The sequence below is a fragment of the Sturnus vulgaris genome, chromosome 1, assembly GCF_052056855.1.
Source record: "Sturnus vulgaris isolate bStuVul1 chromosome 1, bStuVul1.hap1, whole genome shotgun sequence".
Taxonomy (NCBI): Eukaryota; Metazoa; Chordata; class Aves; order Passeriformes; family Sturnidae; genus Sturnus; species Sturnus vulgaris.
Window position 1 is genome coordinate 27,391,411 of NC_142243.1, and position 18,144 is coordinate 27,409,554.

At 39.3% G+C, this 18,144-nt stretch overlaps 1 protein-coding gene across 1 annotated transcript in view; it reads right to left on the bottom strand.

The window, feature by feature from the left end:
* VWDE (von Willebrand factor D and EGF domains) overlaps positions 1–1,941 on the bottom strand; it is a 37,584-nt gene extending 35,643 nt beyond the window's left edge. Inside the window, exon 1 of the mRNA XM_088160129.1 lies at positions 1,325–1,941. Coding sequence (XP_088016255.1) covers positions 1,325–1,941 — 617 coding nt within the window. The remainder of the gene's footprint in view (positions 1–1,324) is intronic.
* Positions 1,942–18,144: the final 16,203 nt, after the last annotated feature.

An 18,144-nucleotide genomic window follows, 5' to 3' on the forward strand; every position in this document is an offset into this window, starting at 1 on the left:
CTAGAGGATGAGCCTTTTGGGAGAGATTCAGATGAAATCTCTGCAAACACCTTGAGGTTTCTACCATGGCTGCTGTAAACTGAGTCACGTGGAAGGTCCTCTGAACGTCTTAACCAAATTCAAAGAGGTTTCTGAAGTCAACACAGGAGCTCATTTGCCACAAAGAGATATGAAGTGGCTCCTGATGACTATCTCTGAGGCACTGGGGTGGAAAACGAGTTCCACAAAGGAAGGGCTTTTCAACTTCCTGTTCAAATCTCTATTCCATCCATGTGCAAAGAAGGGTCAGTGTTTTCCACCTGTCCAGAATGTTTCCATCCCAATGGAATAGTAATGAAATGAGGACTGCCGGGTACAAACTGGAGTAGAGAAGGGAAAAGGCGTTGCAGCAGAGTACAGACAGGCAAGGGAAGTGGCAGCACTGGCAATCCTGTTCCTCAGGTACAAACAGTTTATGAGTGTATAGGTCCTGCTGCCCAAAGGCTGGGGTTTGGCAAATGACCACTGATAAACCAACAGTGTCTTTAGCAACTGCCCACTGTGAGTGTGAATGAGCTTTTTCTTGCATCTATTGACTGCAAAAGATGCAGCATACCAACATACCAAGGCAGAAATTAGACTGATGACTGAATTCAACAAAAGTATTTGTGGATCTAAACTCTTCCAAAATAATAAAACAGAAAAAAGTTCACTTTTTGGAAGAAGTTATCCTGGAACAACTTTTTGGAGTAATACTTTTACAGGAGAATATAAAAATTACTGTAACTACCTAAAAAAACCCCAAAAAACAAAAAACATTTTCTTTGATGAGACCTATAAAAGAACATGAGCAAAAATGTTGTAGCAATGACAGTATTGCAATCCCATGGAACAGGAACATGGTGGCTCCTATGCATAGACCAATAAAGAAAACCGAACCAACATGCACAAATTAATGCATCTTTACAAATAACCTCATTAGACTGGGTGTTAAAACTTTTCGACCACTTCTGTTCACACCCTACCCTACTTTGTAAAGGTGGTAAATAATGACATAACCTTTAGGAAAGGGTAAAATTTACGTTTATGGAACGTTTTCTAGTAGTTCTTATTACACTACGTTATTGTATCTACACTTGATGTAGATTTTCTATCCGAAATGTGAAACTATAAACAGACACGTGTTTAGCAGCTGTCCTAGGTAAGGCTGTCCCAAGGCACTGCCTGTGCTCCAACACGGAGGCAAAGCGCACAAGGAAGAGAGGGTGGGAGACCCAGCACCCCGTGTTGGAGCTCCCCTCGGCAGGTTTTCCCCCAAGCGCACTGTGACAAGGACAGCTCCTACTGTGGCAGGTACAAAGCCCAGCCGGTTCCACTGACACCTGTGGCACGCAGCCTGTGCGCCGGGCGGCAGGCGATGCCCGGGCCCGCGGCAGTGCCCGGCCCGTCCGTGCCCCTCAGCAGCCGCCCGTTCACCTGTGCCCGGTGCCGGGCCCGTTCCCCGTGCCCGGGTTCCTTACCTCGCCGGCGGGCCCCGGCCGCCGCCAGCCATCCCAGCACGGCCGCGCCGAGCCAGAGGCGCGGGGCTGTGGGGGCGGCCCCCGCCATGGCCGCTCCGCTCCCTCGGCTCCGCTCCCCGCTGCCCGCTCCCCGCCGCGCTCGCTGCCGGCCCGCGGGCGGCTCCCGGCGCCTGTGGCCGCTCCGTGCGCCCACCCCGCTCCTCCGCCCAGCCCCTCCCTCTCCCGGGGGCTCGGCCCGCCCCCCGGCCCGGCCCCGCCGGGTCCCCGAGGGGGTGTCCGTGCCCTGTCCCGGCTCTGGGGTCGCCTCAGCTGGGGGTTGTGCCCGGCCCACTGTGGCAGCCCCTGCCCGGGGCTCCCCCGTGGGGATTCTCTGCAAGAAAACGAACGAATCAATCCTTGGTTCTTGTGGTTCTCTTGATTCTCGGTGAAGATGCTTGTCCATATCCCAAAGAGGTCCAGATCGGCATCGTGAGCAAAGTCCTATTGTCCTCCAACCCCGAACGGCATTTATTTTCTGATGTACGGTAAAATGCTGAAGAAGAGCCCGTTTCAAGTTGGTCCTTTGATAGATCACCACGACTGTTTTATGTATCTTTAACCTTTACTATATGTAATCTTCACTACCATTAATGCAGACTGAGTTTAGAAAATATTTAACAGTTCCAAGAGCCCAAGCTTCAAGATTTGCTAAGAGATGCTACTCTTCAGAGATGTCCGTCAGAGGACAAAGAGCAGGACAAATCTCAGCATTTGAGATTTGTCATTGCTGGAATTTTTCACTGTAGGCCTGAGGTTGTGCAGTCCTTGAACTGCTTTGCATACACCAAACAGTACAGCAGTCCACAGGAATATTTCACATTCTCTGTAGGCATATGTAGGCCTAAGTCTAAAAAATAAAAGTTGATGATGCTAAAACACACCTTAGTGCCATCTACTGAACATCTGCGAGGCTTCAATGGTCAGCAAAGACTGCTTCCATGGGGCACTGACCTGCATGGCTCTTGGCGGAGCAGCTTTCCCTGCAGGAGGAGGCAGCAGGGTTTGCAGTCAAGGCAGAGGTAGAACAGCATTGTTGGGGTAACCTCAGTCCTCTTTTGCTCAAATACCCTGAGCTTCTTCATTGCAAGAAACAGTTCAGCTCTATGATGGCAGTAAGTTTTTAAAAGGAATCACTGTCACAGCCTGCCTGAGAATTGAATGTGGTGTCTTGGATTCCTGTCAGTTGTCTAAGGCAGATACTTTTGCCCTAAAGATTCGGGGAAATTTTAAGAATAAGTTTTCTTAATTGTTTACTCAACTCTCTTGTTTGTCAGCAGATATGACAAACTTATATTCTGAAATGCTGCATATGTCTGAAATTTGTTTGGGTTTTATTTCTCTTTTTTCCCAAACCATATTTATAAAGAAAACAAGAGGAAAGAAAGGTATTTTACAAAACAAGTTACAAAGTCAAGACCTAGAAAGAGAGATGTGAGAAGCTTTGACAAAATTTAAACATTGAGCTACTTCTTTGACCTCTGCTAGTCATGATGGAGTGGTATTTACAGGAGGATTAACACCTTTTGTCATGGATCATTCAGAGGATAGAAAGAGGTGGCAGTAATGGTTGCTAGAGTACAGGCACCTTTCATCTTTTCTAGACTGGTTTTCCTCTGCCAGCTCCCTCTGCTACTATCAGCCTTGTAGCCTCTTACAGTGACAGCAGAGAAAGAGCATATTGTGGTTAAAAGAGCTGACAACTTGCCAAAAGTAGTGCTTGGCACTCGTGGTAACAGAGCTGTGTCAGTGACCATAAATTTATGGGAAACGAAAGTAATTCTAGGGCAATCTCATGCTTAAAATAGGAGAATAGGGCTTTACAGCAGGTTAAATTTCAGATAGTTTCTGCCAGTAATTTCCATAGTTTCAATTAAGTAAATCATAGGCCAGGTAAAATTGTGTTGCACTACTGAAAACACCTCTTTGATTTACAGTGGAATGTGAAGACAAACTGCAATTCTGTATGTGTATATTATTAAATAGCAGGATATTTGGGAGAAAAATCAAGACTGTTGCATGAAAAATTTAAAATACTATCATGGTTATGTAGTCCAAGTCATAACTTAATATTCCACTGAAAACATGGCACAATGAGCGATGATATCAATTCTAGGGAGCACTTAGACACTGCAGCACAAAGCAGCATTTCCCAGAGTGGATTTTACGATTAACAAGAAAGAGAGATTTAAGGTTGTTTTGAAAATTATTCCAAAGCTAACTTAGAGTTTAGTAATCTCAGCCTGTTCGTTAAAGCTTTTCAATATATATTTATTTTAAGGTGGATTCTGAAATCCAGTCTATGAATAAATTAAATTAATTATTTGAACAAAGCCTGAGCAGAAGTGCTTTTGCTGACTCATGACTGTCTCAGAAGGCAGGGAAGAGCATAGTGATAAACTGAAGAAAAAAGACGTGTTGGATGACAAGGAACACAATTTGGGCAATGCTGAAAATAGAATTTAAAAATTCAGATAACAAAGAAGGTGGCTCTGCTGACACTAAATTCTTGGATCTGCAACTAGATTGTTCTGGTTTAAGGGTTATCTACATAAGTTCATGACTGTGCAGCTCCAGCATGTGTATATAGGTAACAGGAATCCTAGAAAAAACGTCCAAGGGAAAAAAAGGAATTTTCTCATAGACATGACTAACACAGAAACTTTGTCATCTGACACTTCTATTGCTAACATGCCAGTGGGATGTTTGTAGCACTACACCTCAGATCATTAACTTAACGTATACAAAGCACATGTCTACATATTATTTAACAAGATGTCATTATCTCAAATTGCATTTGGAGGAACAGTCTGGAGTGAGCAGCAGCCAAGTGGCTAGCAGGTTGATTAAAGATTATTTTTGGTAACTAAGCTAAGAAGAACAATCAACAGTGTTTGCCAAAATGCATACAAATAGGTGTTCATAGATGCTCAGGTGCAAACTGGAAATGAAAAAGTCACCTTGAGTTTTAAAAGTAGTTGTCTCTAGACAAAGCCACAAATGTTTTCTTCTAGTTGTACCCAGACCCTCAACTCGAAGGTAAATAAGGGGATCACCTACAAGACGGTACTTGTGGTAGGCTCCTTGAAATAATAAATAGTTAGTGTGAATGGTAGGGCACAAGAAGGGGGAAACAGAGGTTGAGAGCTGAAGACAGCTGGGTAGGTGGATGCTATCCTGAACAATGAATCCCCAGGTCTGACACTCAGAAGTTCTTAGCCAGGTTTTGTAAACAGGTAAACACTTAGAGAAGAATCTGATTAAGCTTAAGCTAAAATTTCCCACTATATCTAAATAATTATAAACATTTTCTTTCTAATTGTGTAGCTAAGAGTACAAATGGAAGTCTTTCTTAAATGAATCTTTCATGCTATGCCACTAAGCATGTCTGTAGTGTAAGGCAAAGTAAATCTGAATAAGCCCTTTAAATCTGTGTTGCTGTATTTGTTATCTGTACAGAGATAGAGCATGGATGACAACTCCAAATAAAGCTGTGAGCAGAACTTGGAAGCTGGGAGAAATTTCCCTGCAAAGCTTCAAAGGTTTATTGCAGTATCTCCAGGTGCTGAATGTTTGGAAAGAGTTGCCTTCAGCAGATAACATCCCTCCTGGAAGGAGCAGATAGCCTGCAGCCCTGGGCAGATCCAAAAGTATCAGAGAAGGATGAGTTCTCTTGCATTTGCCCCTTAATGTTTTTAGTTATTTCTTTATGTAAAAATATTTTCTTTTTGCTTGTGCCAGTTCATATATGTGAATGGTAGGTGAACTCGTCCTTTCCAAAGCAATAAATTGTTAACATTCTTTGTCGAATCGATTCTGCCCTTAAAGTCAAATTCCAATCTTCCCCTCAAATTGTAGGTTGCGTGACTTTTAACTTAGCTAAGGTTCATTTGATTTAAAAACATGGTTTAACAGGTCTGAAACTAATGTCCTAAAACATCACTAAAACATAGGAAGACACACTAAGACACATTGGCAGTTCCAGTTCAGAATGAAATATTTGATTCTATTTCCCTTCCTATCTTTGACACCAAATAAATAGAAACAGAGAAAAGATAATGGTCATGTGCATTTATTAATTTTGGTAATTCTATGGCTAATATTGCAGCATCATAAGAGGTTTACTTTGCTCATGTTTATTCTGCTGGTGGCTTTTTCAGAAAACTGAGGGGCTTTTGAATGACATTTGTTTTCCAAATTTTTTTAAAATTTGTAGAGGGTATTTTTTTAACTGCCATGTAAATGTACTCAGCATTGACAGTCTGTTTAACTTTCAGAAGTAATGACATCTTTAGTATGTTTTACCCCCTAATTCTCTTTTGTATTTGACCTCCTGTATATACTATATTTGACTTATGCAGTAAACGACTTGAGTTTAAAAATCTAATGTAATTTGGCTTTGATAAGCAGTAGAAGAGTTAATGTAAATCATGGGAGATCTGTCTCCGGGTGTTATTAAGAGTCAAATAAAATCAGTATTAGGCTTTCTATTAACTTCAATCATCTTTGGATCAACCACTTACTCTTTTATTTTTCTCAAGTATTTTTATATTTTTAATTCATGGTCTGTCAACGGTATTTACTCAGAATGTGCCAGAATATTTTGAAGTCTGGGAAGTCCCTTGGCTAGTGGAAAATTAATGGAATAATCTTTGTTTTACACATACTGAAATGTAGCGCTGACATGTAATTACATTGTTAAGCTGAGTATGATACAATTCTCAACTACTATTTCATCTCTTTCTGTCTCCCATGTGGTTTGTCTTTGTATGTGTACAGCTCAGTTAGAAGCAATTTTTAAAAGGTAGGACACCATGGAATTAATTATTTACCCCATATAGAATAAGTGCTATTTGAGTAAGGTGTAGAACATTGATCTTATAGGTAATGGTGTATTTCATACTCAGTCTTACTGATTTCTGTTTCTATTATCTATTTGTATTTGCACCACTATTCCTAATATTTGTGAAATAAAAATTAACATTACTGGGTAAAAGTCTCGACTAAGTTATGTGGTCTTCTAAGATGCAGATAAAAAAAATATTATTTAAATATGTAACCTATGCAGATGAGAAACAAATAATAGAATATTTTTCTCAAATTCTCAGATTACCTTTGTTAGTACCAGAAGCTTTGATCATATAGACACTAATATGTGTTTTAGTAAAATCCCACAAGAAGAAGGGGGATTAAAAATCTCTCAGATCCCATATCCTAGTGCTAAAAGCTGTGTTCTTTCTTTCTGGGCCTATCATTTCTCCTCCTAGCTTTTACTTTGTATGTGAAAACAGCTTCCTGGGTAGCGAGTCCATGAGGTCACGGAGCAGCCACCTCTGGCTGTGTCCAAATACAGACATGGCACCCCTGATAAGGGGCACATCCTACTATTATTATTATACACAATCCATGACTATTTGATAACCCTGATTATAGAAACAAATAACCCGTGGCTGGCCCGGTAAGAAAAAGATGCATTCACCAAGCCAGGAAAAGCACATTCCTTACATTTGTTTTATGAAAAAGTCTCTGTGGTCTCTGAAGGAGGGAGCTCACAGCTGAGGATCATAAAAGGAAGCAAGCATATGCAGAAGGGTTCCTCAGCTACTGCACTGAGCTGTGACTTTCCATAAGCCTTTCCCTGCATTGTAGAGAAAAACAATATTTATTGATTTAATATAGGATGGGATGGTAAGAACAGATGCACGCTAAAGGAGCATAAGCACAGATTATCAATTTGCTTTATTGCCTAAAGTTCTACTGGTTTTTGCTGAGGATTTCACCCAGTATGCCTGTTTTCATATGTATCTTTATACAGTATGAAAAAACAAAAGTGTCCTCACAGAGGGAAGCAGATGTGATTTTTTCCCCCTCCCACTGGGCTTCATTGAGGTTTTAAACAAGTATTTTGAGGAAAACAGATCCCCCTGCCTCACTCTAATGGAATATATGTTCCCTGTCTGTTCCCCAGATAAAATGAAGTCTTTTTCTTGGATAGGAGCAAGATATCTCACTGCAGATAGAATTTTCTTGGCACAGCAAATTATGGAAATGGTTTTTATCATCTGTAGTTTGAAGAAACTGGAAGGATAATCTCTGCCTGGTGCCCTGTTAACTTCCATCTCTGATGGTTTGACCATCTCAATTTTTAGGTTAACACAATTGGTTTTTATGATGTTTACAAAAATAGAGCATGGCTTGATCTGACAGAAGCCTATTGATGCCAGAACAAAGCACAGACCTGGTTTTAAAGAAGTGAACAAAATGTTCAAAAACTGTTTCAAAAATTCATGTGAAGTAGTGTTACTAATTTGATTTCTAAAAAAATAAAAAATAATTTAAATCCACTAAAATATTAATTCAGTAGTATACCATATTTAAAAGGCTGATGCTAAATTATATTGAATTGAGGGCTATTAATCTGATGAAGTGCTAGATGTGAAGAAGTGTTAAACACAGCTACACATTGTCTGGCTCAGGAAAACCAAAGCATCGGATCAGACAAAAGTGAGAACAGGACAAGGAATTATTTCATGTATATGTTCTGTTTTCTCTAAGCAGGATGGTATTGGTTCCTCTCAGGCACTGGTATTGAGCAATACTGGTTTAATTTTTGTTATGCTCTTAATCTTTAGTGAAGAGTAGAAATGCAACAAAAAGGGTTGCATAAAATTACAAGGTAAACAGCTACCTAACCATTGCCAGGTTTAAATGAGGAACTGGCTCGTGAATCTATACCTCAGGTTCTTAAGCTAACTACAGGAAGGAACAGAAATATTGTGAAAGGAAAGCTATACTGAAAGACACAGAAAAAATATATTAGTTAAAAAAGATAAATTCTCCTTTTATGGGCAGTATAATTATGGTAAATGCTATGTAATTTTTTTAATTGTGTATCTTTCTGGCAACTCTCTCAATGTTACTGCAACATGAAGATTCTGTTTTGCTACCTTTATTCCTCTATAGTTAGGATTTTGATATGACTTCTATTAAATATAATGTTATTCTGGCACCCAGATGGGACTGGAAAGAACCTGGTAAATAAATGGCTTATGGAGACAGAGTTTTGAGTAAGGATAAAAGAATTAACTTCTGTATTCTGACATTTAATATTGTAAATCATTGCAGTTTTGTCATTTTAGCAATAGATCATAAGTAGATCTGAGAATGAAAGCCAGATGGTCAGTTGGGGAACAAATAAATCCTTATGGCTTCTTTTATTTATAATACAAGTTTGGTTCCAATGACTACACAGGGCCATCTAATTCATTTCTTTGGCTAGCACAAGGCTGTAGTGAATCTGCTTCCCCCAAATTGTGTCTCCTACAAAAACTGTGTAGACGTTTGTTTTTGCCTTAATCCTTCCCCAAACCTTACTCCCATAATGTAATTTCTTGGGGTTTTTTTCCAGTTAGAAGTGCATCCTTTCTATACCATACCTCTCTGGCTTCAGAGTTGTTCTGGTTACATCTGTGGTCCTTACAAGGGGAAACTATGGCTGACATTACATTTGGAAGACTGTTGTTTGTGTTTGAGAAAACACATAAGCAGCTGAGTTAAGAGTGATCACTTTCTTTGTGTTCCTTATGCAAAGATTTGTTCCAACCTGTTGGAGCAACTTATCTCTCTTGCTGTAAAAATGATAATATTCTTAACCTGAGTTCATAGGTGTTTCATAATTACTAATCTCAAGGCATCATATATGTAGTATCATACAACACTCCTTCAAACTTGAAAATATTCAGAAGATGTCAGCAGCTTGTGATCTTTTTGATGAGGAAATGTGATTTTGACAAATACCTGACGGTTTTGGTAGGTGACTACAGCAAAGCCATAAACCCTTATGTCTCTTCTGTCAGCAGTGGAAAGGTTAGTGCTGCTAAAAACCAGACCTATTTCCTGCCATATCTCAATTTAAAGTTAAGTAAAATTCATCACCTGGAAGAGCTTGGAGCTTCAGTGCTTTAAGGAGCGACAGAATTACTGTTACTGTAGCATCCTACTGCTGGCAGTATTCTAAGTCTTCATTTTTGTAGGCCTGAGCTATGAAAATATAAAATTAAATAAATATGCCATATTAATAATAATCTTCTGTTAGGCCAGTTGCTCTATAATCCTGTTCAGTTTCCAGTTCCTTTTCTTTATGGCTCAGAGACCACCCAGGGGCTTGGAGAATACTTGCAACATGTCATTGCTGGAACTGTCACATGACATCAACATAAAAGATACCAGAAAAACCTGTAAAAATCAAACCCAAATTATACTGTTAAACTGCATCAATGTCTGATTGCAGGTTGAGGGAGAAAGATTTTAAGGAATGGAAAATGTTGGTTGTTGTAATAGCCCCTGTTACTCTGGTGGGCCCCACAGAACTACATGACTTTGTGCTGATAAAATTTGGCTGCTGGATTTATCTCATTTTTATGCAGTTCCAGTAATTAGGAAAAGAATTTGCATTAAGTGAGTTTTCTTTCAGTCCTGCTTTTGTGTATTTAACTCTCCGTTGCATGTAATACTTTCTCAGAATCCACTATCTTGAATTTAAAATACAGTCAGCAAATACAAAAACAAAAAACAAGGTAATGAAAAGCACTGGATAATAAAAGTTCCCATATCTTCAACAGCCCTCAAACACTTGTTAAAATTTGTTTTGTAACCTGCACTGAAATGTGATAGAAATTAATGCTTACAAGTCCCTTGTGAAAATGTAAAATATCACAGTTTAAAGCTTCATGTACAGATTGATAGATAAAATATATCTCAAACACATCCTCTGTGTCCCACCAGGCCTATTCCAAGCTGATGCCCTCTGCATTCCAATGAAAGAAATAATTACCCTGATCAATGCTGTTCTTTAACTGTTGTAAAGCAAGTGGGATTTGTTTAGTTATTAGCCTAACATGATCGTCACTGAGAAGTGACGATTTTAAAAATAAAAACAATTAATACAATGAAATATTTCCTTTCATTCAGCTATATTTAGACTGGTCTATGCTTACATATATTACAAAGGAACAGGGTTTAAAATGTGCTAATTTTTCTGTATTTGTTTATAAAAAAAGACTGTCAGTCAAGAAGAAAAAATATAATGTATTGGGGGCTAAAAGGTTGCTATTTGCCTTGCATAGAGTGGCAGTCTTAGAACTAAGAACATGTTTTTAAGCAAATGTGCTCTGTAGCATTTCTTTCCCACCCAGTCCTTAATAACCTCCTTGGCTTCTCTTTTCAGAATACTGGTGCATATGTAGAAGCCAGCTCATCTGTATTTTGAGGATGAAGGGTCATTTTAAACTTCACAATCCATTAACAGCATGTTTAATGAAGTTAAACATTCAGTCTTTAAACTCTCTCTGCAAAGGCAATCTAATCAGTCAGACCCTACTCACATCTTTTCTCTTTGATGACACAGACTTAATGTAGAGCTTTTTATTTGCTGATTTGCAAAACTAGGAATTCCTCTTCTACAGATCTGTGACTCTTTGTGATGTTCTTACCTCCTTGTTTCAAGACTTGCTGCAGTGCTAAGAACAGACATCCTGCTGTTCATCCGGAGCCTTAGCATTGTGTATTTGAAGATAATCCCTAGACCACCAGCATCTTTTTGGCATCTGTGAGCATAAAGGTTATGACAGTTGCCCCTTCTGACTGTAATCTTTGGTTTCACAAGAATTCTACTAAAAGATTTTCAAGCTGTGATTATCTCTTCCTGCTTTGTGTGGTATTGCTAAGGAAAAAAATATTATAAGTTTTAGAAGCAATACATTCTGCTGTGTTTTAGAACCTTCAATTTGCAACTAAATTATGTACTTAGCTTTACACACTTGACTTCTTCAGACTATTTAACAGCTTACACTGCAGCACATGTTTAAGTGTTTGCAGGATCAAGATCCACATCCTCTCTGCACCATTAAATGTTTTGCAGTTGAAGAGTGGCTAGATTCCCCAAGGGGCTGTCTTTTATGTATAAATGGAGAACATCCATGGCTTGCATCTGGGATTTTTCATCTTATTCGAGTGATTTAATCTCCTTAGTGTGTATGTGTGTACTCATGAACTTACATATGTAGACATGGTAATGACAAGAATAAGCTTGCTGGGGGAAAAAAGCAAGCAGAGAAAGGATTTGCCAAATATTCCTTGGAACATTTACCCCCATTTTGTGGAAATTTTAAAATACTTGGTTTTCTGTCCAGCTCTGTAAATTATCCACTGCTTCCTTGTATTCTGTTCTGGCTAGCAAAACTCCGGGCAATTTTCAGTATTCCAGACCATTGACTAGGACTTAGTTTACAAATTAGAAAACAGTTAAACTCACCAAATACTTCTTTTCCTTCTTTCTTCTCATCTTTAATTCCATCTCCACGTCTCTGTGCCTCCATTCAATGCTGGTCTGAATTAGTCCATCATAACTTACACGTGTGTGTATATATTTACAAGTTCATATAAAGAATATACTTGTGTGTGTGTCTGTGTAAATACATACACATGTACCTTTCACATATAAAACATACCAAATGGTATTGGTGCATATAATAGGTTTATTGTTTTGTCCTATGATTTAATTGTAAATCTCCTTATAGAAACTATGCACAGTTTTTTACTGCATGATACCATAGTTTTGTGTTCAATGCAAGTCACATTACAGACAATAAATACTAATATATATGGGGTGGGTTTTTGCATTCATGACCTGATGCTATCAATTCTCTGCTAAGATCTTTAAAATCTTGTATAAGAAAATTGCTGTTTTTTTTTTCTTTGTGTAGCCTTTAAGAATCACAAAAAAAGGTTATATTGATAGCTCTGGAAAGTATTTTCTAGTCTTATCACAGAACAGATGAAGGACCATGGAAACAGTCCAATCTTCATCTCCTTGTACATGGCATGGGGGTTAGAACTAGATGATCTGTAAGGCCACTTTCAGCCCAGGCCATTCTACAATTCTAAGAATAAAACCTACTGACAGGTTCCTTAGGATCATGAAGACCAGCCTGGTTAAGTACCTTATCTGACAGATCCCGTTTCAGGATTGATTAATTAAAATATATTTATGCCGTTTACATATAGATGTAATGCTAGATTGGTAGAAGCCTTAGACCTAAGTTAAAATGTCAACCCTTCTAACCACTGCAGACTTCTTAAACAATGCAATCCAGTCCTTCTGAAGGACATTCTCTTCTCTATCTCTTGTAATGTGGTATCTTGCTTCTAAATGCAATCTCAGCTTCTAAGCATAAATAAAATATCATTGTGGTTTGTCACTGAGCTGGCATTCGGCAAAGTCAGGAGGGAAACACTGCTGAATCTGTTTTTAAACCCTGTACAACTGCAGAGCTGGGCTACTTGAGAGCTTTGACCATAGGAACTGTAGACAGCAAATCATCACAGATGGAAGAGGTGTAGTGCCACTTTATCTTCTCCATGACAACATGTTCTTTGGATTCTGGAAATTCATGTATGTGCCATACAAGTTTCAGTAAAAGATTCAGCAGTACAGACAGACAGTGCTTTCTTCTTTCCCTCCTCTTTGATGTGTATATGAGAAATTTAAACCCTAATGCTGAGCACTTTCCACAGAAAATAAACATGACATTAAATTACACAGTAGTGAAGGAGGCATTTCTGCATAATATGTTTCTTTCCTCCTCATTCAACAACATAAACTGTATTGGCATCTATGACTACTACACTAGAAAGCTTAAAATACTCTTATAAAACTTGAAGTAGGCAGTCACAAGAATCAAGGACAAATTTTATTTCCTTGAGGAAAATAACTCTGATAATCTTTACAGAATAGCTGTTTTGTTCATTGAGTATGGGATCTGAGGGATCAAAATACATGTATTATATTGCTTATTTTTCTGATAGCACTTGTTTAAGTCTACTCCTTATGCTATACTTTTTCTGTCAAGGTTAGCTCACATATTAGCAATTATACTTTTTAATAAAGTTACATTTTTAACTGCGTCATCAATCAATTCTGGGAAATTTAATTTTCTGTAAGAATGGCTTTAGGAAAGTGGTACCATCTACAGAATAGCCATTAGCATATGTAAATGGGAAAACATGGTAAAGAAGATGAGACCTGTCTGTGGGCTCTGAAATGATCAATCTCTGAGACAAGATAAAAGAACAGCTCTCCTGTGGGAGACAATGACTTACTTCTTCATGATAGTTATTTAATGTCAATGTACTTTATTCAGATAATAAATAAGAGGGCTTCCCCTGAGCCTGATTGCTTGTCTAATGTGTTCCCATATATAATTATAAGGAGAATTAAAAGCCGAGCTGGTATGTGAGGCAGCAAACTAACTTTACGACCCACCCGTTCTTCCCATGTCATTGGTTACTCACCTGGCAATGCATCTCTAGCTGACACAGAACTTTTTATCTGAAGGCTGTATTTGATACTTTTGTGACACATTTGTGAACTTTATTTCTCTAATAAAATAGTCTTTAATAAGACAAACCATCAATTCTTTTCTTATAGAAAATGTTACTAGTACATAGAAGGTACGTAGTGCAGCAGCCCTTAGTTCAGGAAAGTAAGGACTCACTCTGCAGGAGAATTAACTACAAATGAGATAGCCACCACTGCCTTCACCAGATTTCAAGTGAGATTAATTCAGCTTTAAGATAAAACAACAATAATCTTAACATCCCAAATCTAAAAGCCACATTATATCAGATGTTTAAGACATACAAAATAAATAGGATGCTAAAGTCCCCAGAAGCTGTTTGACTTCCCGTGAAGAGCTAGGTATTTCTATTTAAGTAGGGATTCATAATTTTAAAAGTCTGACTCACAGTCCCCTCTGTATGAAAGCCAGTACAATGCCAGTGCATCACTTAAGTCCTATTAAACCATGATACAAAAGCCTCATGCTGACTTTTGCAGAAATTACTCATGCTGTGTTCCATCCTATTCTACACTACCGAGTTATTCAGAACATGTGGAGTATGTGTGTTTGTTTTGCATGGCTTGGTTTTTGGTAGCAGGTTGGGCTATGGAGATGGCTTTTGTGAGAAGATGCCAGAAGCTTCCACCATGTCTGGCTGAGCCAATCCCTGGTGGCTCCAAAGATGGACATGCTGCTGGCCAAGGCTGGGACAATTAGAGATGTTGGTAATGCCTCTGTGATAACATATTTAAGAAAAAAATAAAAAAAAAATCAAAACAAAGTACAGTTTTTGCTATCCAGAGAAGAAGAGGAGGTGAGAACATGTGAGGGAAACAACATGGAGATGCCAAGGTCAGTGCAGAAGGAGCTCAGGAGGTGCTCCAGGTGCCAGAGCTGAGATTCCCCTGCAGGCCCTGGTGCAGCCCATGGTGAAGCAGCTGTGCCCCTGCAGCCCATGGAGAACCATGGAGATGCAGAGATCCACCCACAGCCCATGGAGATCCACGGGGATGCAGAGATCCACCCACAGCTCCTGGAGGAGGTGCCCACACCAGAGTGGGTGGGTGCTTGAGAGGAGAGGGGCCCTGCTCCCAGGCTGGAGCAGCCTGTCCTTGGAGGAATGCACCCCATGGAGGAGTGACCCAAACCACAGCAGTCTGGGGAGGGCTGATCCCCATGGGTTGGACTCACACTGCAGCAGTTTTGGGAGGATTGATCCCCATGGGTTGGACTCACACTGCAGCAGTTTTGGGAGGACTGATCCCCACGGGATGGACTCACACTGCAGCAGGTGCAGTTTGGCTGCTGCTCATGAGGGTGGACCCACAGCAGAGAAGTTCATGGAGAGCTGTCTCCCGTGGGAGGGACCCCATGGCCTCACAAGGGAAGGACTCCTCTCCTGGAGTAGTAGAAGAAAACCTTGGTTGATGAACTGAACAAAACCCCTATGCCTTGTCTTCTTGCGCTGTCAGTGGGAAGGAGTGAGTGGTTGGGGGAAGAATAGATGTTTTAAAAGGGTTATTTTACTTCTCTTTTTCCTCCTCCTCTGAATTTGTTAGAAATAAACTCATTTTGTACCTCTAAGTTGAACCTATTTTGCCCTTGGAGTGTTTTTATCATGGTCATTAACTCATGAACCCTTTGTTTAAATTCTTCTCTCCTCTGCCCAGGTGTAGCAGGGAAGGATGAGTGAGCCGCTTTCATGGGTGCCTGTTGTTTGGCCATTGTCAAACCTCAATAATGTGCAAAAAAAGGGATTTGGAAATATATGCACGTGTAAAATAGCAAATAGCATACATCTAAATCTAAAAGCTGTAAATATAGGAATTTTTTCCTAGCTTCTCTCTTCCTTGGCAAACATGCATGAGAAGGAGAAATTATAACTAAGAAAAAGATAATTTTTAAATATGAAGCCATCACTGTTTTCAAGCAACTTCACCACTTCCTTGTGAAAACTGGGCAGATTAGCAAAAGTGGTTTTATGTAACATCCTAGCAATTTCCTAGGAATTTAGGATGTTAGCAAAAACACTCTATCTCTCTTAGAAAACAGTTATAATTGAAATGGCATTGGTTTTGTGTAATTCAAGGCCAAACACTTATTAAAAATCCTAATGTACAGGGTCTCATTGCGTGGAGTTAATTTTCTTTATAGCAGCCCATATGGAGCTGTGTTCTAGATTTGTGACCAAAGCAGTGTTGTTGGCACATCAATGTTTTGGCTGCTGCTGAACAGCACTTGCACAGTGCCAAGGTTCTCTCTCCAGCTATGCCACCAAAGGCCAGTAGGCTGGGGATGGGCAGAAGGTTGTGAAGGAGCACAGCTGGGACAGTTCATCCCAACTGGCCAGAGAGTCCATATAATGTCATAATCAGCAATAAAACTTGGTGGGAGTTTTTCCAAAGTAGCCTTTGCTCAGAGACTGAGCATCAGTCAGCTGGTGGTGAGTAATTGCTTTTCCATCACTTACTTTTTTTCCCCTCTCTTCTCCCTTCTCCTATTAATCTATCTTTACTCTCAAGTTTTCTTATTTCTGTTTTCTGATTCTCTCTCCCATCCTACTAGGGAAAGGCTTATCTGCCATCTGGAGTCAACCATCTACACTTAGCTAAAAGAGTTCTGCACTTCTAGCTTCACTGTTTAATTGTTTGGGATTCTTAGCCTCAGAATAAATCATGACAAAGCTGTTAGCAAGAACAGATTTAGGAGACCTGGTCTCCTAATCAGCCTACCTGACAGGTAAAAACCCACATTATTGCCTTACTGAAATTTCACTAGAATTAAGGTATTTTTCATTAGGAAATACTGTTTTGTTGGAAGTGTTGCCGATCTGCTCTAATTTGGACTAGATTTTTCTTGTTCCATGCATTCACAGACCTCCTGGTAGGAAATGGAAGGAGTTGAAAACAGTCACAGTTGGGGACCTAATTACAGCATAATTACAGACCTGTCCATGTTGATATTTTGGGAAGCCTTAGAATGAATACAATGTAGTTATCTATACCTCACTGGCATTTTATGTCACTGGACTTTTATGTCATTCTCTCAGAATATTTTATCTGGCTTTATGGCCAATAAAATTCTGAGCCTACTGCCATCCCACCCACACCAGATAAGAAAGCACATGCAGTGATGTCCTGTGGTCTGACTTTTCCCCTTCCACCCATTTCTGGATATGAAAGGCAATAACAGTTCTAACAAAGGAGACACTGCATATTATGCCTCTCCTCATGAATCACATACAGCAACAATTAATGGAGATCATTTTCAAACAGAAATGTACATGAGAATATGCATTCATTACTAATTAATATGACAACAGATTTAAGATGACCGAGTGGAATTGAAATATGTATATCCAAAGCCGAGATCAGGAATAAAACCAAAAGATTTCATAGACAGAGAAGTATACACCTATCTACAAACAAAAGTACAAATCAAGTTTCCATAAAGATATTTTATTTTGCCACAGAACTCAAAACCATAGAGGTTTGGCTGAGTAGAGACTACAGAAAACTAGTTTCTAGCCCTTCAGCTATTTCCAGTTACTCCTAAGCCTTTTCTCTTTTTTTGCATGTATAAGAAAGGTGAAGAGTATTTTGTACAACTTTGCATTTTCTTACATCTATGTATTTGTGTGCTTTTGCTTCATATATACATATATGTGTAAAAGATATTCTTAGACTCATGGAACAGATTAAAGACTTGCCCATTGTTATTTCTAAGGTTATATTTGCTGCAAAATTCAAATTAAGCCTATCGTGTCCTTGAATGACACGACAGAAGAAAAGTTTTATTTTTAAAGGACCCCATAGAATGAAGAGGCAAAGATCACTATACAGATAGAATCTGTTTACAAGGGAAGTAGAGGTTTAACAAAATTTTCTCCCCAGTAAATTCAGTTGCTGCTGGCATTGCCATTATGACAAGCAGTGACTAGGAGATGCACTTCCTTTTGAGTAATAGGAGCTGAACGGCAAGTTAAGCTGCGAAGTAACACATTGCTTCATTCAGCAAGCAGATTTGCCCATTTTTTGAGCCCTGTGTTACAATCCTGCATCAGCACACTGTTTTCCATCAGTCCTGGAAATAAACTGCCCTTTAATCTGATTGCACTCTCATGGCCAAAAAAAAAGAGATGGTTAGGAAAACATGTACCCTGGAGCAACATTCTGCATTTGAATTGGTTAAGAAAGCAAGCCAGTTTCAAA